At 46.7% G+C, this 23,046-nt stretch overlaps 1 protein-coding gene across 3 annotated transcripts in view; it reads right to left on the bottom strand.

Moving 5' to 3' along the window:
* Nucleotides 1-85: 85 nt before the first annotated feature.
* The window catches only part of LOC101160378 (microtubule-associated protein RP/EB family member 3), a 29,218-nt gene continuing 6,257 nt past the window's right edge, over nucleotides 86-23,046 (bottom strand). The window contains exons 5-7 of one of the 3 annotated variants that reach the window (XM_023951400.1): nucleotides 7,558-7,700; nucleotides 5,796-5,935; nucleotides 86-3,199 (exon numbers count right to left, since the gene is read on the bottom strand). In XM_023951400.1, coding sequence (XP_023807168.1) covers nucleotides 3,061-3,199; nucleotides 5,796-5,935; nucleotides 7,558-7,700 — 422 coding nt within the window. In that variant the 3' untranslated portion in view covers nucleotides 86-3,060. Of the gene's footprint in view, nucleotides 3,200-5,782; nucleotides 5,936-7,557; nucleotides 7,701-23,046 lie in introns of all 3 variants that reach the window. The other 2 variants (XM_023951401.1, XM_023951402.1) reach the window with 2 other exon arrangements.

Below are 23,046 nucleotides of genomic sequence, written 5' to 3'. Positions count from 1 at the left end.
AGTTTTACCTTGTGGGTCCGAGATTTGAGATATTCTGATACACAAAAAAACCCACAAAAACTGGAGGTCAATAATAGTTAAATAGTCCAGTTCTTTCAGAGAATTTATTTAAAAGTTCTTAGCGGCATTTTCATGACTGATTTTCAAAAGTATTTCTGGAATTTCACACCCTCGCATTTACATTTTTCAGAGTTATCTTCAATTCAAACTGTAGTTCAAAGGTGGGCCTAAGGTGATTGGTGGATGCGCTTGCATCATTAAGTTCTTTAGTTATCATAAAGACCCCATCCCCTGAAGAACTTTATTCATTAAACTTTGGTGATAGAATGTAGGACTTGAGAGAAACTGTTAAAAACAGAGAATGAACCAAACAATGGGTTGTTGCAGCGTCTATGTCTGTAGAGCGTCTGCTTGGTAGATCGTCTGCGTGGTGCAGTGTCTGGTTGGTATGGCATCTAAATGGTGGAGCGTCTGGTTGGTAGAGTCTGTCTAGTCCTGGACAGGAACTCTGTAACCTCCAATGTTCTGCTGCATTTAAACCCCACAGTTTAACTAAAGGAAGGCTTCATAATATTCTTTAGTGTCCTGGTTACCTCTCTCTACAAGTCTGGATTGCAACTGTTGTCTTTTTTGTGTCTGCTAAAGGTGAGATCATCGTTCATGTCGCGTTCTTCTGCCCTTGTTTGGAAAATGAATAACTGCTGTGGTGTTCCAAGTTTTGTCTAAAAAGCTGCGAGGACTCATTTCAGAGTTCAGGTTTTTGCTTGTTCCTGCTTTTGTGTTTGATATGTGAAATTTGTGAATAAAATGCCCTCTGGACCATTCAGTCTTCATGTGTGTGTGTGTGTGTGTGCCTGAGAAAGCCAGAAAACCACCATGTTCTGCCTTTTACTAGGCAGCAATGACATCAAGCTAAAACTGGTGATTCTGATCTACTTCACATTCAGACTGAAGCTGAAGGTTTTAGGGGTTTCTGAACAGCCGGATGGTAAAGAAAGTCCAGCAGAAACAAACGCTGGAACTCCGTTCTCTCTCATTCTGAACCCGGATGCTCCTGAAGAGGGAAATGCTGTGCAGATTAAAGGACATTGCTGATTCATGTGAGAGTTAAAAGTCTTCTTCATGAGGACTCCAAGGTTTCTGGTCACAACAGATCACTGACTCTGGTTAAGAGGGATCCATGTGATCATACCATCGTAACCACCCACCAACACGTCTGACATCAGAATTCCATCATTTCTGTTCCAAATGTGCCAACTGTTCCACCTTTTAGCCAAACGTGTGAACGTTTCTGATTCTCTGACTGAAACTTTATTTGTAGCGTCTTTCATTCCAACTAAAAACACAGAGCGGTTTACATAAAAGCAAGTAAAATACTTATAAAAGATGAAAATTAATAAAAGCAGTAAAAACACAGGACAATTACAAACAGTTGGCCCCCCTCCCTCATCAGATTCTTCCCTCCACCCACCCACTTCCCCCAATATAACCCTAAACCCAGAACTGCAGTTTAAAGAAAGTCGGGCTCGGTTCTGCTGTGAGGAATCGGTATAACGGGGATCCATTCACTCCAAGCCCCCGCCCAACACAGCAGCTCGGGGCAGGACCCCCGCCGGCCTAAAAAGAACGAGCACCACAACAACAACACCCCCTACAGGCGGGGCTGGTAGTCCCCCACAACAATGAATCCCTCCTAGAACAGAAGAGAACATGCAGGGTTCTGCTCACGGCTGCTTTATTCAAAACTTAGCAGACGTTCCAGATACTTCTGTTCCGTCAGAACGCCTTCACAGAACACCATGAAGCACACCTGCTACATGACCATGCTGCCGCAAGCTGCTCCACCTGCCCTTAAGCACCGGAAGCATCCATCCTGTCAGTCAGCACTTCCTTCAGCTGATGATCAGTAGCTGCTGATTATCTCCCATCATGCTGTGAAACTCAAAACCAACAGCAGCTCTGAATACATCAGATCTACATCTTGGGGGACCTGATGAGAAGTAGGGGAATAAATATTGATTTATTAGGGTTTCAAGTCACTTTTCTGGCCGATCCAGCCCAGGGTGAAGCTGACACCACCCTGGAGCAGCTCTGGCTTCACCTAAAAAGCTTCCAAGACATAAATAAATAAATAAATTCATGCTACACATCTTTACAAACTTCAACCCAACGTCTGTCTCAGCCCTTTCTGCAGGACAGATGCAGGCATCCCTGTGTTTGCATGAAGGGGCCGTCTCTGTGGGGGGGGGGGGGGGGGGTTTAGTGTACACACAGGCCAAACGGATTTTTAACAATAAAAACAGAAAATCTGCAAACAAGCTTCTTCTCCAAACCCAAAGCATCATTCTTGTTTCAGCTCCTCATCTCTCCGTCTCATTTCAGGAACAGGGCCCCCCGCCCCCCACAGATCGCCCCCTAACGTTTTCCCTCTGATCAGAGCTAACCCCCCAGATCCGATGAGGACGTCTGTTACATCACACCACTTGTCGGCGGGAAGAACGTCCCTGGTGACACTTTGTTTGACATTCTGCTGTTTCATGGCAGCGCTGAGATGGACTCTGGCTTCAGGTCCTCGCTGGACCCCCACCCACATCAGACAAAGTCACCAGCCATCAGAACCAGGACAAGCAAACAGAAAATGATGGGTCGACTCATGACATCCTTTTGAAAACATGCCAGAACAGAGAGCAGTTGGATCAAAAGTTCAGTTTCTTCTGGTTTTTGGTGGATTTGTCTGAAGGTTCCAGCTGGTTCCACGTTAGAGCTGGGGAGCAGCTTGGTTGATGATTTTCTTCTTTGTAGGTGTAAATCCCATCATGTGAAATGCAGTTGACCCCCCCCCCCCCAAAAAAAAAAGGAACTACGCGCTCCGGAACCTCTTGCTGGTTTACCCCCCCCCCGTTCCAGCATTGTAGAGCCGAGTGTAAAGCAGGGACACTTTGGGTCCCATTTCTGGAGTCTTTGGTGTTCGTCAACCATGGTGGATTTGAACCCACAACTTCCCAGTCGCAGACGCTCTCCCACTACACCATTACCTTCACAAACCATGAAGCGGAGAAATCAAACATTTGGGAAAAAAGGTGGAAGACAAAAAAAGATCAGGAAATGAAGGAGGTCCAGGGGGCGGGGCTCAGTATTCATCCTGGTCCAGGTGGGCTTGTTCGTCCAAGTCTTCATCATCCGGGGGGGCAAAGCCATCCTGAGACACACAAACACATCAAAGATCATTCTCTTCACGTCTTCATGGGGAGGCCCTGTGGCCCCTGGACCCCCCCGGGTTCCCGTGCGGTCTGGTACCTCTTGTTTTTTTTTTTTTTTTTTTTTTTTTTTTTTTTACCTTGTCCTGTCCAACAGCTAGGCAAACTGATGAGAGCTGAGGGCCTCTTGTGTTGGACATATTTTACTTTAACAACAGGGGTTATTCATCTTCAGACAAACCAAAGGTATGTCTGAATAAACCCCTTTTGTAATTGAGGCCAAAATTTATTAATTTCAAACATGTTTGAAAATCTTTGGTGTTGGACCGGACGGAAAAGGAAAGAGGGGAAGAAGAGAGAGGGACGTTAGAAAGAGGGGGGGAAGGAGGGTGATAGTAGGAGGGGAAGGGGGATAAGACCATGAAGCAGCATAGAGCAACAAGTTTACTGGTTGTTAATCATTATGGTAAGGCTCAAATGCAGTACAAAAAGGGCGGAGCCTGTCCACACACACACCCAAGTGTCAAACACACCTGCTAGTTGCAAAAATGTCCATCTGTCGACATGTACACAAAACAGATAGTGCTCACACGCATACTTATGCCTTAACACCAACTAGTGTGAAACATTTCAGTCATTCAGTCACGCAAACTGTTAGTGCAAAGGTGAGCCAACACCCGTGCTCAGGTGAGTGCTCATGTTCTTCTAATATGGATGGTGGAATGTGTAAAGAAGGAAGGAGAGCGCCCAGCCATCCCCACCCCAAGACCCCCACCGCAGCAGCAGCGGCAGCCGGAATCCCCCCCACGCCACACGGAAACCGGCAGGGAACAACCGCCGCCCGGGCGACCAAGCCCGCCACCCAGGCCAGGGCCAGCAGGACCGCCGCAAGGCCCCCCAGAGCCAGAGAGCAGGGAGGCACAGAGGGAAAGAGAGGGCCGCCCCAGCCCAACCAGGAGAACAGCCCCCCCGCCGCGCCGGGAGAGCCCAACGCAGGGCCCCACCGGAGAGGGACGCCCACAGCCCCAGATGAGCACCCCACCACCACCCAGGAGTTCCGGGCATCCCCCCGCCCCAACCCTAGGTACGAGACAGGACCCCCCAAGGGAGACCCGCCCCGCACTCCAGGCGGCCATCCGCCCGGCCCACGGTTGGTCCAGGGAGGAGCAAGGCAGGGGCCCGCCGCCCCCGCCCAGGAGGGGGGAACCCCGGGGAAAAAAGAGGGCCCACAAGGGGTGTTGTAAATATGGCCCGACCAGGCTCGGCCACAGTTGGAAGTTTGGCGGGGCCCAGCGCTCAGGAGCAAGGACCAGAACCCACCCCCCAGGGACACCAACACCCCCGGCTCAGATGTAATGTGAACCCCCCCACCGCGCGGAGAGAGCACCGCCGGGCCCAGGAAGCCGGCACCCCGGGGACACGGCCGCCGCTGCAAAGGGGCCCGTACCCCCCACCAGGGAAGAGGCAGGGGACAGATGGTCCCAGGTCCCACCTTCCTTGCAAAATGTGTGTGCGTATATGTGTGTTTAAGAGGGTGTGTGTGTGCATGTGTGTGTGTTTATGTTGGGATGTATATATTGAGGGGGGAGGGGTGTGTGTACTAAGGGGGGTGCAGTTAAAATTGGCGGGTAGGGCACTAAGGGGACATCTCCTGATTACTCACAGTGATGTCCCCTCACCCTCCCCACCAAGGGGCCCTAAATGTCTAAGGTGCGGTTAAAATTGGCGGGTAGGGTGCTAGGAGGACATCTGCTGCTTGCTGGCAGTGATGTCCAAGCACCCCCCCTACCAAGGGCCCTACATGTCTAAGGTGCAAATAAAACCGAAAGAGGGGGGGCCCACTCCATACGGCAACCATAGGAGGGGGGGCCACTGCCTAGTAAACCCCCCCCCCCCAAGGCTCATCGCAGGCTAAGCCCCCCACCCCCTCACCCTATTATGAGGTTATATGAGGAAGGGGGTAAGTTGGGGACAGCTGGTAGACTGTCCCCCGGTGGTCAAACAGCTGTCCCCCGCCCCCCCCCCCAGCAAGGGGGCCAGGCCCACCCAGCCCAGGGGCCCCACCCCCGGAGGCGCCGACACCCCAGGCCCAGCACCACCCACCCCACACAGAGGGAGAGGAGCCAGAAAGCGCCGGCCCCCCCCGGAGCAAGCCCAGGCCCCCACCCCCAAACGCCGGCCCTAGAAGAGCTCTGGTCAGGCCTCGACGGGACCGAGGCAGCCAACCGGCCGGGGAAACCGCCGATGGCCTCAGCGGAGACCCCGACCCGTCAACCCCCCCTGCCCCGTACCCATAGCGGCCCCCCCCCTCCCCCAGAATGCCCCCCCACAGGACAGGGCCGACAAGACCCCCCACCCCACCCCACCCCAGACCCCGCAACCGAAGCGGATGACACCCAGAGCGCCCGGGGGCCCCAAGAGGGTTGTCCCGTCCCGCCCCAGAGCCAGGGAAGGGCTGATCCCAGCCCCAGGCGTAGATGGGAAGCCCATCCAGTGCCGCTGGCCCCCCCCCCCCCGAGCAGCGCCCCCCGCAAACCCCCCCCAGCACAGGCAAAGGGACCACCCCCCCAAGCGCGGTCTGGTACCTCTGTGGCGTACAGAATGTCGACGATCCCGCTGAGGGTGGGGCTGTTCTCGCTCTCGTGCTCCTGGCAGATCAGCTCGATGTCCCGCAGCTTGCTGAAGTAGAAGTCCCGTTCCTTCTCCAGACTGTCCACCGTCAGCTTCAGCTCCATCAGCTGAGGAGAACACGTGGATTCTTTCACAGCTATCGTCACACGTTGTCTTTTCTGTGACGCCACGTTCATACTGAACACGTGCTGCTACACGCGTGACCAGAGCATGTCCATAAACCGCCTGCGAACATGTCAGGCGTTCGGTGAGCGGTTTTCCGCGGTCTGACCACTTCCTGTCCTGTTGGTCCGAGGACGGAAAAGAATTAAAAAAGAGACTTTTATTCTCGTCTCGATATGAATCAGAAAAAACACCGGGACCTGGACTCCACCTGATCAACGTTTCTCTACCAAAGCCCAGGTTCTGATTGGGAAACTCCATGCCAATTTTCACATAAATTTGAGCAGTAGAAAATTTGTGACTTCCTACTGTAACTGGACGCCTGCAACGCAAATCATGTTCAGTGTGAACGCAGCAATAAGCTCCACCCCTTTGACCTTCTCGCCAACAGAAAACATAGAAAAGTATAACTCATGAACTCCTGAAAGTCAAAGATGGTAAACATTCATTCAGCTTTTAGGATAGCACATAACATTTATATTCATCTCTCTCCAGAACATCTACCATGATCTGTTCCTGATTCATTCTGGTTCCAAAGAGAACCTCAGCATCTTCAGCTGATCCAAGCTGATCCTTGGTGCCTACAGAACATCTGACCACTGTCTTCCAGCCTTCATCCGTGTCCTGAACAACTCCAACGTTCTTCTCTGTCACTCCAGACGTCCTCGTCCAAACCACAGCCCCTCTCTGGATGCTGTCCTAGACGTCCTCTAGGCCTACAAAGACACAAACAGCACCTTCTGACCTCGTCTGTTCTTCTGCAGGAACATCCTCAAAGGAAACATCTGTGGTTCTCTTCTCTGCATGGAACCCAACTGTTCCTGACAGATGTTCCTCTGATCTTCAACAGTCAGAAACTCTTCTGCCTCCTTTCCTAAACTCTTCCAGACCTCCACAGGTTTGTTCTCTGGACCAACTGCTTTCAACTCTTCTTCACTTCATCCTCACTGATCTTCGCTACGTCCTGCTTACAGCATCCTCCTCATCTCTTCTGGGTTCTCAAAAACGTTCCTCATTCGTCAGAACTTCAAAGTTCTCCTTCCATCTTTCCATCAATCTTGTAGAGCCATTCTCTGGCCTTCCTCATCCTAACCTGCAGCACATCCTTCCACCCGTTTCTCTGACTCACCTGGACAGATCCACCCCTGCCTCCTTTGTGTCCAACCTGTCAATCAAGTCCTGGTATGACCTTTGACACCTTCACCTCCATTTTTCTTCTAGATGAAGAACCTGAATTCCAAAAGTCTGTTCCACCTCCTCCCTAAAAGCTTCTCAGCACTCTTCCTTTTCCATCTTCCACCATCTGCTCTTGTCTTCCTCCTCATCATCCCACCATCACAGAATAATGTTCAAAGGACTCTGGAAGGCGTCATGCAGCCAATTCAGGATGTAGGCGGGACTAATGCTCACCTTGAAAAGTCACTTGACTTTTTTATCATCAGGAAGCAGAAACTACAGTCTGAGCAGCGTTTCTGCTTCAATCCCAGCATGCATTGCAGCCTTTGCACAGATGGTCTGACTGTTGGAGCTGTTGAGGGTCTCCGACTGGCCTGCACTGCCAGGTTACCTGTTGGTTGAGCTCTATGATGTCTCCATCGCTGCCCCCATTTCTGGACAAGGACGCGTTCTTCCTCACGGCTGGGGGGTTGTGCTGGACCCGCTGTGGGATCGGCATGTTCTTAGGAACTGTTGGGGACGTCCGCGGTGGTCCTGGGGAGGGCGGTTGAAGAAGACGTTTTGGCACCATGACGGACTCCAGCTAGAACCAGTCAGAGCAACAATGCAGATGGCCGGGAGCATGACGGCAGGCGCAGTTCTAGTTTAGATTCTGGATTCTGGTCCCAGCTCAGGTGGAAGTTAAGGTCTGTCTCACCTGGAAGAGGCCGGGAGGGTTTTCGACTTCTACAATGCTTTCAACATCATCCCAGCGTCACTTCTCAGACACACGATGGTCCTCGTGGGAGAAAACCAACATCTGGCTACATGCTCACACACTGAACCCCACCTTGCCTCTGGTGGTAGGCAGGCGCCTGTGTTTGGCAGCGGAGCCGCCACCAGTGTGTGAATGTGTGTGTGACTGGGTGAATGGGTCTGTGACTGTAAAGCGCTTTGTCCTTGTAGGAAGAAAGGCGCTATATAAGTATACGCCATTTACCATTTACCATGCATGTTGGACTTCCTGCAACACGGGAGAACCACAGGGAACCATTCTGGCTCTGCTATTGTTCAGAGTCCACACAGGAACCTGCTCCAGTAGAAGTTCTCTGAAGATCCTGCCACTGTCTGCTTGATATCAGAGGACAATAACGGACTACAGAAAACTACATCAGAGCTTTGCGGACTGGTGCCAGAGGAATCAGATCAAGCAGGAATAAGTAAAGATTTGGTGGTGGAAGTTCTTATAATCTGTACCAACTCAGGTGAACATCCTGGGAGAGGAACCGATGCTCCAAAGATCTTTAATGTTCTCCTCAACTATAAACTGGACCAATCACACAACGTTGATGCTGTGTGTAAAAAGACAGAGCGGACTGTCTGCTGAGCGGATGAACCGTTGGAGAGCAAAGGTCTACAGTCCTTTAGGACTCTGAGGAGGCTTCAGCTATCTGTCTCCAGGAGGAACTTCTCACCAGTAGACAAGAGGCGGGAGAAGCTCCGCCTCTTAAACCTGTCCATGAGGTATGTGAAAAGACCCTTTTTACCTTTTTACTCTTCCCCTACAGCATTACTTTATTATAAAAAAAAATAAAAATACAAATCCTTCGCAAAGTTTTATAAATGAGGCCCCTGAGCACAGGACCAATGTGATCATACTTCCTGGTTCTGGTCAGGACTCGAGCAGCAGCATTCTGGATGTACTGAAGCTGTTTTACGGCTCGTTTGGAGAGGCCGGTGAGCAGGCCGTTACAGTAGTCTAACCTACTGGAGACAAATGCATGAATAAGTATCTCCAGGTCTGGCGTTGACACTATGTTTTTGATTTTGGCAATGTTTTTCAGACGGATCTGATCCTCTGACCTAAAGTGGATCCAGATCCTCTTCATCCCAACTTCCAGACAGAAATTCCTGCTACTGAACAGTTTTCCAGATTCTTGGATTTCTTCCAGATCATCAAGTTAATGAAATCTGTGTCCAAACCAACAAGTAAACTAGAATGAATGTCAAATCCATTCACATGTTAGTTTCCTAAAGTTCACCACTGTTGTTTTTCCACATCCAAAGAATCCAAAGGGAACATTCTTAGAACATTCTAGACACTGGATGGTCACATGACTTTATTCACAGTCTGTCCACACATTGGACTGGAATGATGGACTGATCCGTTTCTGCTGATGTCATCATGTGTGGTCCGCTGTGATTGGTTGCTTTTACCTTACAGTAAAATAAAGGGTTGGGTTTTTTAGTGGTAATGATATTTACTGGTATAGTTCAATTTGTAGGAATAGAAATTGATCGTTACACATCTAATAATTGATCATCCTTGGTGGAGAACGAGGTCTAACAGCTGTTTAACTTGCTGTCTTCACCCAGCAGCCCCTTCAGTGACGGACTGCTACATCCTAAAAGCAGGACCCGTATCGTAGCTTGTTCCATGCCGCTGCTGAGATGAAGAATAAGCGTAACTGAATTATTATTATAATCATAACTATTATTATAGGGCCTTTATCATGTAAAATCAACTTTTTGACCTTTTAAATATTTTATAATGTTCATTCCTCACTATAAACAACCCAAAGTGGTATTTTGATCAATTCATTTCTGAGTGTTCCTCTGACAACCTGCTTTCTGAGTACCAGCCCCTCCCACCCACAAAAACGAGTGGGTCTTCACATTGTGACATCACAACGTGAGGAACAGCCCCTTCCAGGAAGATTCTGCACTGCCAGCCCCGCCCCCTGTCTTACAGACACACCCACTTTCTCAGTGGAGCTAGCGGTGATCGGCTAAACACTTTTATATAAACAACATGAACATGAACATGAACAGGCTTAGATTGTAGTTTTAGTTCAGATTTCTGTAATGGTTCTGGCTCATGTTTGGATCGAATCCCGCAGAATTAGTCGATGAATTAGTCGAGCATTCTGCAGCTGGTGGAGCTGGCTCCGCCCCTCACTGAACTGAGGCTGTATCAGCGGCCGGATGCAGAACGCTATAGATAGCGTGATGCTGAATAACAGCATCACGGACAATGCTATTCAACTCGACCAGTTAACATGCTACCAAGCGGACAGGCTGCTCGCGGGGAAAAGCGAGGCGGCGGTCTCTGTGTTTACATAGAGACACTTCCATACCTCCACGTACCTGTGGAGGTATGGAAGTGCTTAGGAGAGACAGCAGTGGAATTTCTAACAAGGTTGTTCAATAGGATTTTAGAGAGTGAGAAGATGCCTGAGGAATGGAGGAGAAGCGTTCTGGTTCCGATCTTTAAGAACAAGGGTGACACGCAGAACTGCAGCAACTATAGAGGAATAAAGTTGATGAGCCACACAATGAAGCTGTGGGAAAGAGTAGTGGAAGCCAGGCTTAGGAAGAAGGTGGAGATTTGTGAGCAGCAGTATGGTTTCATGCCCCGTAAGAGCACCACTGATGCCATTTTTGCTTTGAGAATGTTGATGGAAAAGTACAGAGAAGGTCAGAAGGAGCTGCATTGTGTGTTCGTAGATTTAGAGAAGGCGTATGACAGGGTGCCGAGGGAGGAGCTGTGGTACTGTATGAGGTCGTCTGGAGTGGCAGAGAAGTATGTCAGAGTAGTTCAGGACATGTATGAGAGAAGTATGACGGTGGTGAGATGTGCTGTAGGTCAGACAGAGGAGTTCAAGGTGGAGGTGGGACTACACCAAGGATCAGCTTTGAGTCCTTTTTTGTTTGCTATGCTGATGGACAGGCTGACAGATGAGGTAAGACAGGAATCTCCCTGGACAATGATGTTTGCGGATGACATTGTAATTTGCAGTGAGAGTAGAGAGCAGGTGGAGGAACAGCTAGAGAGGTGGAGGTTTGCTCTGGAAAGAAGAGGCATGAAGGTCAGTCGTAGTAAGACAGAATACATGTGTCTGAACGAGAGGGATCAAGGTAGAAGCGTTAGGTTACAGGGGGCTGAGGTGAAGAAGGTGCAGGAGTTTAAGTACTTGGGGTCAACAGTTCAGTGTGATGGGGAGTGTGGAAAAGAGGTGAAGAGGCGAGTGCAGGCAGGTTGGAGCGGTTGGAGGAAAGTGTCAGGAGTGTTGTGTGACAGAAGAGTGCCAGCAAGACTCAAAGGAAAGGTGTACAAGACAGTGGTGAGACCAGCTCTGCTCTATGGGTTAGAGACGGTAGCAGTGAGACAGAGACAAGAGGCTGAGATGGAGGTAGCGGAGATGAAGATGTTGAGGTTCTCCTTAGGAGTGACCAGGTTAGACAGGATAAGGAACGAGTACATCAGAGGGACGGCTCATGTTGCCTGTGTTAGCGACAAAGTCAGAGAAGCCAGACTGAGATGGTTTGGACATGTTCAGAGGAGGGATAGTGGATATATTGGTAGAAGGATGTTGGAGATGGAGCTGCCTGGCAGGAGGGCAAGAGGACGGCCAAAGAGGAGATACATGGATGTCTTAACAGAGGACATGAAGTTGGCTAATGTTAGGGCAGAAGATGTCCATGATAGAGTGAGGTGGAAAAGGATGATTCGCTGTGGCGACCCCTGATGGGAAAAGCCGAAAGAGAAAGAAAGGTCTCTGTGTTTACATCAACAACTCTTATTGCCGCGACGCTGTTGTGGTCGCCACACAATGCTCAGATCTGCTGGAGTTTATGATCATAAAGTGTCGACCGTTCTTCCTTCCGAGGGAATATACAGCAATACTGCTTGTTGCAGTATATTTCACCCCCAGCGCCAACAATGACAGCAGGAAGGAGGCACTGCATGACCTGCACCTACAGATCAGCGAGCAGCAGACTGCACACCCAGATGCATTTCTCATCATGGCTGGGGATTTTAATCACGCAGACCCCAAAAGTGTGTTCCCAAAACTTTATCAACACATTAACTTTCCAACAAGTGGAGACAATATACTGGACTGTGTTTACACCTGACAGAGAGGAGCCTACAGAGCCCTCCCCCTCCCCCACCTTGGATCTTCAGACCACATCACTGTGATGCTAATGCCTGCACACAGACCCCTAGGAAAAGTGGCCAGACCGGTTAGGAAAAGCATACGGGTGTGGCCAAAGGGGTCCTCAGAAGCTCTCCAGGACTGTTTCAGCTCCACAGACTGGAACATACAGGGCTCCAGACTGCGAGCAATTGGTCGCATTTTGCGACCAAAATTTGAGAGTGTGCGACTGAATTTTACATCCAGTCGCACATGCGTGACCAGTAAATTTGCCTCCCCCACCCTTCGTATTTTTTATACATTAAACGTGGAAGGGGCACGTCAATGATCAATGAAATAATCAATGAGACGCGAGCCCACACGGACGCAGGCACACACACACACTCGCGCACATACTCATGAAACGCGAGCACGTACACTCGCGTGATACCTGTCTGTGAGGCGGCCACTGCGTGTGTGAAGAATAGGGAAAGTCACTGTGAGTGGCTAAAATGCGTGGAGGGGGAGGGGCCTAGAGTGCGCGTAAACATCTGTGGGAAGGAAACTGAAACAAATATCACAACCTGATATGTGCGTCTGAGCTATGAGCAAGTGAACTATTGATTCGTTCTTCCGACCTGCGGCTAGTGTACCAGTGCCAGAGTGTACAGCAGGGGTCTCAAACTCGCGGCCCGCGGGCTATTTGCGGCCCCCAAGATGATATTTTGGGGTCCCCGCCTTAATATGAAGGTTTAATGTTACTGCAGCCCGCCAGTTTGTATGAATGACACTTTTTCATTGTCGTGCGCTGAGCTGACAAAGCAACCAATCACAGTGGGGTATGTGACTCTTGGGGGCGTGACAATGACCGGGCTTGAAAGCAGGAAACCTGACAGCCCCCTCCCCGGACCACATTAAGGAGTTCCTTACTTTCCTTTAGAACGTATTTATTCGCTCGTAATTTTCTAAATACATGCAGTCCGTGCTGAACTTTTCTCTGGGCCGCACAGAACCGGAGGAAGGTTTAGGTTTTGGTTACGGCGGCGCATCAAAGGGTTTATGCACGGCCGTTACGGCAGCACACCGCTCCCGCGGGAGTCGGGTCAGCTGAGGAGAATAAATGTCCCTCACCTACATGCGTGACAGCTAACGGGGCTTGAACTTTTAACACGCTCGAGCAAAAACAACATTAGTTTTAGACACACTGAAAATATGTGGGGAAAATGCAACGATAGACGTGTTTGAGATGAACCGGCACCTCGCCTGGATCATTGGGGAGACCAGGCGAGGGGGCTGTGAGATGAACGCGAATCTGCAGCAAGACTGAAAGAGAACAGGAAATTGGAGTTGTCCTTAACATTCAATTTAGTTTTAATATTCTTCTCCCCCTTAGTATGATCTGTGTTATTATATATTTTATGATTATTTTAATGTATGTAGCCTTTTTTAATGAATTGGTATTTTAAATTATTTTAATTAATCAATCCACTACAAAAACCATCAGGACACGTGTCCCATAATGCATTGTTTTGTAGTCTGTAGGGCAGCTTTCAGTCAGTTCAGTTTCCAGCTGTGTCCGGGTAGGTTTGCCCCTTGCTCCCACCCCTTTCTCCCGATATTTTTGTGATCTCAAACACGCTTATTGTGCATCTTGGCTGCACCTATTTGGTGTCACAAAGATAAATTTCCATCAGTTTTCTTTACTTATTTGTACTGTCATGACAGCGATGGTGCTGTCAGTTTACCTGTTGTTGCATCTTCAAAAGTGCAGAATAAAATGTGACACTGAATTTGAAACAGCACATTGTAATTTCTGCATCTATTATTAAAGTATTTATTAGTAATACAGTGGAAATGAGTAGATTTGGTTAAAATGTTGATTTACGGTGTGCGCCCCTAAATTTTCTGGTTGTGCCCCTAAAATTTTCAGTTAGGGGCCACTGTGCTCCTAGTGAAAAAAGTTAGTCTGGAGCCCTGACATGTTCAAGCAGGCTGCAACAAACAACAACACAGACCTCCAGGAGTACTCAGAGACTGTTACTGCATACATCGCCAAGTGTGTTGATGATGTCACAGTAACTAAGACCATCACAGTCCGGGCAAATCAGAAGCCGTGGCTAACAGGAGAGGTCTACAGACTCCTGAAGGTTTGTGCCTTCAGAGCTGGAGATGAGGTGGCCTTGAGGACAGCTAGGGCCAACCTGACCCGCAGCATCAGAGAAGCCAAGAGACAATATTCCAGGATGATCGCCCATCACTTCAGCGACAGCAGAGACACCCGGAGCCTGTGGCGTGGACTTCGGACCATCACAGACTACAAACCTCCCCCACAGACATGTGACAGCTCCATCTCCCTGCTGAACGATCTGAACTCCTTCTACGCTCGCTTTGAGGCAGCGAACAGCACAACGGCCCAGAAAACTCCACTGTGAAGGAAATTGTTTTATTATTATCATTGTGTAAATGTATTTGTTTAAATGTATGTTTATATGTTAACTCAGATTGACCTTTTTACCTCTTCTAAAAACAGTTGTGTGTTTGTTCATCTGCTTCTCATCCCAATCCCAGCAAGGAGAGGGGGTTTTACGACACACTGTCCTCAGCTGATAAGGCAGGGGTCGGGAACCTATGGCTCTTTTGATGGTCACATGTGGCTCGCAGACAAATCTTTAATTATACTTTTTTTTTCATTAGACCAGTCCTTCTCGGGCGCGATGCGATGCCAGAAGCGCGCAGTCGTAGCGGTGCTTAGAGAGAGAAATCTGCGCCAGCGCTATCAGTTACTATTATCTATTATTTCACAGAGTTTGTACCACCCAGAAACCTGTGAATTGCCGTGCCTAAAACTGCGCACTCCCGTCTCTGAGAAAGAGTGCGCAGTAGCGGGGACGGGATGTGTGAGGGAGAAAGCAGAGGGTGGGGGGTTGTGGGGACCGGGCAGCAAGTGAATCGCGCAGGGATTGTAAAAACGTAAAACCTGCTGCCCGTCACTCACTGCAGCGTGTGAGTGTGTGTGTTTGGCTCCCCGTCTGCATGTGAGCAGTCTGTCTCACATCTACAGAACATTCAGACCTACGATCACGTTTAAAGTCTCAACGCCTGCATGAAGCAGAAACTCACCACGTATCAACCAGACTAGACCATCAGCAGAACTACCACGAGAAATACTCATCATTTATAAGCAACAGCATAACAATGTTATTAAAAAGAATCCACAGACTTATTGTCCTTTAAAAATGTTGAAATTAAATAAAATGCACACATTCACTTGTATTTTTAGTTTTAAACATATTGTCGCGGACTGAGCGGCTGTTGGGCCGCGTTGAAAGTTCTGAAGTTCATTGAACGCATCTGATTGGCTCTCAGTTCTGTCGCTCAGCCTGTTGTCAGGTAGTTTGGACCAATGGTGTTCAGCCATGGGCCAAATAAGGGAAATGGGAGGGCTGGAGCAGGAGGGGGGAATATAAAGTTGGTAGAAGCGCTCTCTCTCGTCTCGTGTCGACAGGAGAGATTCAGGAGTTAATGAATTAATTGTACGGCGTTTGTCGCGGTCTGCAGTAACCAGAATAAAGAAACTTAAAAGAGGTTAAGTCTCCGTGCCTCAGTGTGGGAAAGGGACACTACATTATTGTATGGCTCTTTCGAAATTACATTTCAAAATATGTGGCGTTTATGGCTCTCTTGGCCAAAAAGGTTCCCGACCCCTGTGATAAGGGATACTGTTTGAACTTAGAATCCAACCAAAAGGGTCATTTGACACCCCCTAATGAACTTTTTGTCTTTGTCTTGAAATTGTGACCTCCCACTTGTGTTCTTAATAAAAGCAGCACAGGGAGAGGCAGACCTTGGAGAAGAGAAACGTGGTGGACCTTTTCCAACACATTTGCTCCTCTCCCTCGTGCATGAGAAACTTGATTCTTGTTGTGGTTTGTTGTTTATAATTGTGTTTTTCTTTAATGTCTAGATGCATTTATCTGACATTCTTTGGTCCATTCGAGCCGGATGACAACATATCTGCGTCCTTGGGGGAGGACCATGCCGATTGAAGTCTGTGCACAGCCCGTGAGACTAGGTATCCGGAGGAAAGTCCGTCGTAGTGAATTCTACGCCGGCCAATCGACTGGTCTGATCCCTGGGTCCGGATTGACGTTATTCGTTAACCAGTCAGACCACAACGACAAGGCAAGTAAAGCGCTTATTCAGGGGTTCAAGTCCCCGAAGTGGCCCAGAATTCTGAGGGACAGGTTCAAGTCCTGTTGCCTAAAACACGTGTGGGTTTGGAGTCCCGGAAAAGTCCAGAATTCTGAATAAAGGTGTAGGTTCGAGTCCTGCAGCCTAATACGCGTAAGAGGGTTCAAGTCCCTAAAAGGCCTAGAAAAACAACAAAAATAAAATAAAAAAGTTTTTTTTTGGTGTGAATGTGAGTGCGTGTGTGAATGGAGTGAACTTGTTCGAAGCAGTGAGCAGTTGGAAACCTTGCGGTGTTAACACAAGGCTGCTTGTTGAAGTAGAACAAGATTTCATCTCATTAGGCTTTAGGTGAAAGGAACCCAGAGTCTAAAACGGGTTTTGCTCCTGGGAGGACCCTAAACGTGTGACCGGATCAGACAACAGGTCTGATCTAGAAGCTTGTTGCACGGGGAGTGAAATTCGGTCCTGAGAGAAATTCTCTGTTGGTTCTGATCACACTCTGTGACTAACGTAAATAAAAAAAAATTAAAACATGGGGAATTCAAATAGAAAAGTTGAATTAACATGAGATTAAATATATATGGAAAGAGCTCATCCAGGTTCAACTACAATCTTGATAAAATGGGATAAAACTACAATTTTAAGGGGAATGTACTGAAGTAGTTCAAAGGTTACAAATTAAAAACAGAATAAAAAATAAAAAAGAAACAAAAAAATAGTGAAGAATTAATTTGTGCAAAACTGTGCTTAAATGAAGCAACGAAAAATAAATAATGGCATTCAGAAAAGTAAAACTAGAGAAGCATGTCTGATTGCTTAAAAAGAGGATGATAAATCAGATGTGAGACTCAGACCCCTGCAACAGCGGGCTGCAGACCGAGCAGGGGTAGGATGAAAGGGGGAGAGAGCAGAAACCAGCTGATTTCTCACCTCCTCCCTACCAGGGGACAAATGCTCCTCTGTTGACGGGTTTTTACCCACCAGTGACTGATTTAAATAAACCAGAAAAAGGAAAAATAATGTTAGGAGGAAAAGGGAAAAAACTTGTTTGGAGTAAAACTTTGGGGGTTGGTTTGGAAGAAGCTGGAGAGTCATCTAAAGTTGCAGAGACATTTCCAATCATTGAAGTGTCCAATCCCAGAGCTGGAGAAGATGGCCAGAGGCCTACACTTCTTTTGTTTAGCACCTGGACATTAGAGGATGTTAGGAAGGCAGTGAGGGGAGTTATCTCTCACAGGGAAAATCCACAGGATTTTCATGGGCAAATGATGGAAGTTCAGAGAGCTTATCATCTGAATGGCATTAAATGTCAGCAAGTATGTATGACTGCTATGAAAGCAGACTGGGCAAAAAGTAAAAGTAAAGGAATCCTATGAATGATGACGATCCACCCAGACCTCTTCCAAATAACAGTTAAGAGTTCATTCAAAGTCTTACACTTTTAGGACAAAGAATTAGAGAAGCCTTTCCAATGAGACCTGATTAGGGAAAGATTGGTCAAACTACGAAAAAGATGGAGAATTAGTGTTTGATTTTAGAGTCAGATTTGAAGAAGTTTTAAAGCTAATTGTGGACTCAGAGATAATGATGATGGTGCCTATAGACAGCAGCTGAAACAAGCTTTACTGCAAGCTATGAGACCAGAGATTGCAGACTAGATAAGGAAACTTTACGTTGATCTACCAACAGGAGCACTACAACAGTTTATGTATTTTGCTGTTCATGCAGAAAAAGTGATGGTGAATAAATAAGACATTTAGTAATCAAAGTGTAGATACATTTTGGCAGGAGGAAAGTAGTGATGTTTTTTTTGGAAGGAATGTGAACAGAGGAAGAAATTGTGGTCGTGGAAAAGGAAAGTTTTTGAGGAAGGTTTAGAGGAAGTAGCAACAGAGGGTCAGAGCAGGTTGATGATGGATGTTGGATTTGTGGACAGAGAGATCATTGGGAGAGAGAGATTGTCCTGAAAGGAAGAAATCAGATTGATTAGATGGTAAAAGAAATGACAAGATAAAAGATGAATCAGAACTAGAAATTCAACCAATTAGTGATGAATTTTTAGATCTCACTAAAAGAGAAATAGTTTTTGTTGATGGGTCAGCAAAGAAAGTGGAAACAGGCAGAAACAAAGTGGGTTTTGCTGTTGTAACTCAAGATAAGGTTCTGAAGGCAGGACCCCTGCCTGGAAATTACTCAGCACAATCAGCAGAGTTGACAGCCTTAACTGAAGCATGCAAACTGTTTAAAGATAAGCCAGTTACGATCTATAATGATAGCCAATATGCGTTTGCTACAGTGCATTTGTTTTGTCAACAGTGGAAGAACGAAGGGTTAAGACATCAACAGGAAAACCAGTAACGCATGTAGACTTACTGAAAGAGTTATTAACTGCTGTAATGTTACCATCTAAAGTGGCAATATGTAAATGTGAGGGACACACACGAAAAAACAGATCATATTTCTAAAAGTAATGCCTTTGCAGATGTAACAGCAAAGCAAGCTGCAACAAAAGATGTAGAAATATGCACAAATGAGGATGTGACTGCAGATGCACCCACTGATGTTTTAAAGGAAATGCAACACAGCGCACCGAAACAAGAAAAAGATTTATGGTTGAAAAAGGAGCAAAGTTGAACAAGGTCTTTATGTCAGCACAGAAGGTAAACCTATTTTACCAAAATCTATGTACAAATGGGCAGCAATTTTGAGTCATGGGCTTTGCCATGATTCAACAGGGGGGAGGGTGAATTTATTAGAGAAGTATTATACAACTTATGGATTTAATCTCTATTCAAAATTTTTTTTTAAACAATGTGTTACATGTATGCATCATAATCCCCAAGGCAATGTTAAATTTAAGAGAGGAAGATTTTCTGAACCACCTTTTCCTTTCCATACAATCCATATGGATTTTATTGAATTGAATAAAAGTAAAGGATTGAAATATTGTTTAGTGATTATTGATGCATTTTCCAAATGGGTTGAAATTTTTCCATGTGCAACACAAGATGCTATTACAGTAGCTTAAGGTATTTGTAAAAGAATAATCCCAACTTTTGGCATACCACAAGTGATAAGAAGTGATAATGGTACACATTTTGTAAATCAAGTGATAGACAAAATGGCTCAACATCTTTGTATTAATCTAAACAGACATTGTAGTTATCACCCACAGAGTGCAGGATTAGTTGAGAGAACTAATGGCACTATCAAATCAAAGTTAAAGAAATGCATGGAAGAGACAAACAGACAGTGGCCTGACTGCATAGACTTAGTCCAACTAAGCATGCGTATCACACGCACAGCAGGTCAACCTTTAACGTCTTTTGAAATGTTGTATGGACGTTCTTATAGGTTACCAGACCTTGATCCTACACAGCAACATTCTCCAGATGATGATGCCAATTTAGTGGATTATTTGAGAAAAATGTTAACCACTAAAGATGTGCAAAGGACAAATCAAGTGCCAGATTCCTTCTTATCTCCACAGGACACTTCACCAGTGCAGGTTGGTGACTGGGTGTTTGTGAAGGCCATAAAAAGGAAGTGTTGGTCCAGCCCACGGTGGGAAGGCCCATTCCAAGTCCTGCTGACTACACCAACAGCTGTAAAGATTGCTGAAAGGTCGTCTTGGATCCATCTATCACACTGCAAGAAAAAGCATCTGGGTGAGGCTAATTCCAACTGCTAGGTGGGGAAGTCTGACTACAAAGGGAGGCAGCTGTATAGATGCTGCTTGTCTCAACGTCAGCGAAGCCGAGACATCCACCTAGTCTTAGGGAAGAAAGCACACCAGAACTCTTTTGCACTACACGGATCCTACACTGTTAGAGGACTTGAGGAGGTGATGTGCTAGTAACCTCTCCCTCCCGAAGATAGGTACATATCCACCATGGCGTGTCCAACTGGGCTAAGAGACAGTTTATTTTGTTTAATGTTCCTGCTACTCTCAGCAGGAGCCACCACAAGGATTTGGTTCCTTTTGGAATCATTATCCACCTACAAGAAGAATCACCAACGAGGAAAGACTAAATGTTTCTCAACGATGGCTGAGTATTGATGAACATGATGTTTTGAATAGTTCAAAAATGAACATAACTCACCTGTATATGACAAATTCTTGGTATAGGTATGTTATGTTACTGGCTAAGGAAATGCATAGATCTGATTGCTATGTTGTTCTGTAATTCCAACTACATCCCTACATCCTAATTTACAGGCAAAGCAATTTTCTGAGTGGAAAAGCGACTGTGTTATTGAATATAGTACTAGAGGGTATATTAGTACTGGAGCCGTCACCACTTCAAATGGTACTCTTGTAAGACCGAGTTGCAAGAGTTTGTATTCAGTTTAAAAAACTGAAATTGACAAAATCATTAGCTCCATATGCTAGTGTGGAACCAGGAACTGTGTTTCCACATAGCGTAACTAACAATGGCACAGAGTTTTTAGGAACTTTGTTGACGAAGATGTGTCATGAACTTCTTGTTCCCTTCACAGTCCAGATAATCAATGACAGAGTTTCCCATGGTTATGCAGTTCCCTGCCCAAGAGGACGTTGTGTTGGATCTAATCCAGATTTAATTCCAGGTAACAACGGTACTTATGTGGTTCATCAAATGTTTTGGTTATGTGGGCAGGCCCTCTACCTCAGTCTGCCTAGAGACTGGAGTGGGATTTGTGCTTCTGTAAAGGTCACAGGTCACACTTTCATAGTTTCTGCAGTCCATGAGCCTCACCTGCGCCACAGACGTAACCTTATTGATGTCAAGCCACATGATTCCATTTGGGGATCAGATGTACCTGAAGACCATAAACACTGGAATACTGGGGAAAAGGTAACTATGGCATTGTTCCCTAGGTGGGAAATGCTAAAAACACTCTCAGAATTGAGACCATTGATTATCGATTAGGTTTATTTTTGAACGCTACAATTAAAGCATTTAAAGGCTATAATGAAGAAATGTCAAACATGAGACTTATGGTTCTACAGAACAGATTGGTTTTGGAATTATTGGTTGCTCAGGAGGGAGGTGTTTGTAAAATGTTAAATGATACCTGTTGTACATTTATTCCTGACAACACAGATGAAGGTCACAGCATCACTGAAGCATTACATCAACTTGAAAAGGTTCAGCAGGCAATGCAGGATGACAGGAAACCCCAATCTTGGGATTTCTTCTCCTGGTTTGCTTTTGGTTCCTGGTGGCAACTTTTGTTAAAAATAGTGACACTAATTCTTATGGTACTGATCAAATGTTGTGTGTTCACTATGTGCATTTTTCCTTGTATTCAATCTATGATTTCCAGAGCAGTGAATGGTGGAGTTCAAATGTTCTTCTGAGTCAAGAATACTACTTGTTATTAAAGGGAGAACAAGATGACTGTAATGATTTTGAAACTGTAATAACTTGAAAAAAAAAAAGAACTTCTCATCTGAGTGTAAATTGAAAGTTTTATAAAAATGAAGATGTCACAGAAAACTGAAAAGAGATGTGATATTGGATGTGAGATGTTGACATTTATCAATGATAAAAAGGAGGGAGTATGTGAAGGAATTTGTTTTATTATTATCATTGTGTAAATGTATTTGTTTAAATGTATGTTTAAATGTTAACTCAGATTGACCTTTTTACCTCTTCTAAAAACAGTTGTGTGTTTGTTCATCTGCTTCTCATCCCAATCCCAGCAAGGAGAGGGAGTTTTACGACACACTGTCCTCAGCTGATAAGGGATACTGTTTGAACTTAGAATCCAACCAAAAGGGTCATTTGACGACACCCCCTAACGAACTTTTTGTCTTTGTCTTGAAATTGTGACCTCCCACTTGTGTTCTTAATAAAAGCAGCACAGGGAGAGGCAGACCTTGGAGAAGAGAAACGTGGTGGACCTTTTCCAACACATTTGCTCCTCTCCCTCGTGCATGAGAAACTTGATTCTTGTTGTGGTTTGTTGTTTATAATTGTGTTTTTCTTTAATGTCTAGATGCATTTATCTGACATCCACCCTCTCCTGGTGACCAGGTGTTGTCGCTGCCTTCAGACAGCGTGAGGAGATCCCTCAGCAGGATCAATCCACGGAAAGCCCCAGGTCCAGACAACATCCCTGGTCGGGTGCTGAGAGACTGTGCGGGTGAGCTGGCTGATGTCTTCATAGACATCTTCAACATCTCTCTGAGTCAGGCTGTCATCCCCACATGTTTCAAAGCGACCGCCATCATACCCGTCCCAAAAAAGCCATCTCCGTCCTGCTTTACTGACTACCATCCGGTTGCTCTGACCCCCATCATCGTGAAGAGCTTCGAACGGCTAGTCATGCAGCACATCAAGCCTGCCCTGCCCCCCTCCCTGGACCCATTTCAGTTTGCCTATCGGTCCAAGCGTTCAACAGAGGACGCCATCTCAGCTGCTCTTCACTCACTCACCTGGAGAATAAGGACTCATATGTCAGGATGCTGTTCATTGACTTCAGTTCAGCATTCAACACCATCACCCCCCAGCAGCTCACTCACAAACTGGCTCAGCTCTGTGCAACTGGCTGCTAGACTTCCTGACGGGGAGACCACAAGCAGTGCGAGTCGGCAGCAACACATCCAGCACCATCACGATGAACACGGGGGCTCCCCAGGGATGTGTGCTGAGCCCCCTCCTCTCCTCTCCGACTACACAGCTCCAACATTTACGCTTAGTTTGCTGACGACACCACAGTGGTGGGCGATGAGACCAACTACAGGAGTGAGGTGAGCCACCTGGCTGCTTGGTGCAGAGACCATAATCTCCTCCTGAACGTGGAGA

This window comes from Oryzias latipes, chromosome 22 (genome assembly GCF_002234675.1).
Source record: "Oryzias latipes chromosome 22, ASM223467v1".
Lineage (NCBI taxonomy): Eukaryota > Metazoa > Chordata > Actinopteri > Beloniformes > Adrianichthyidae > Oryzias > Oryzias latipes.
This window is presented reverse-complemented; position numbering and strand designations above follow the sequence as displayed.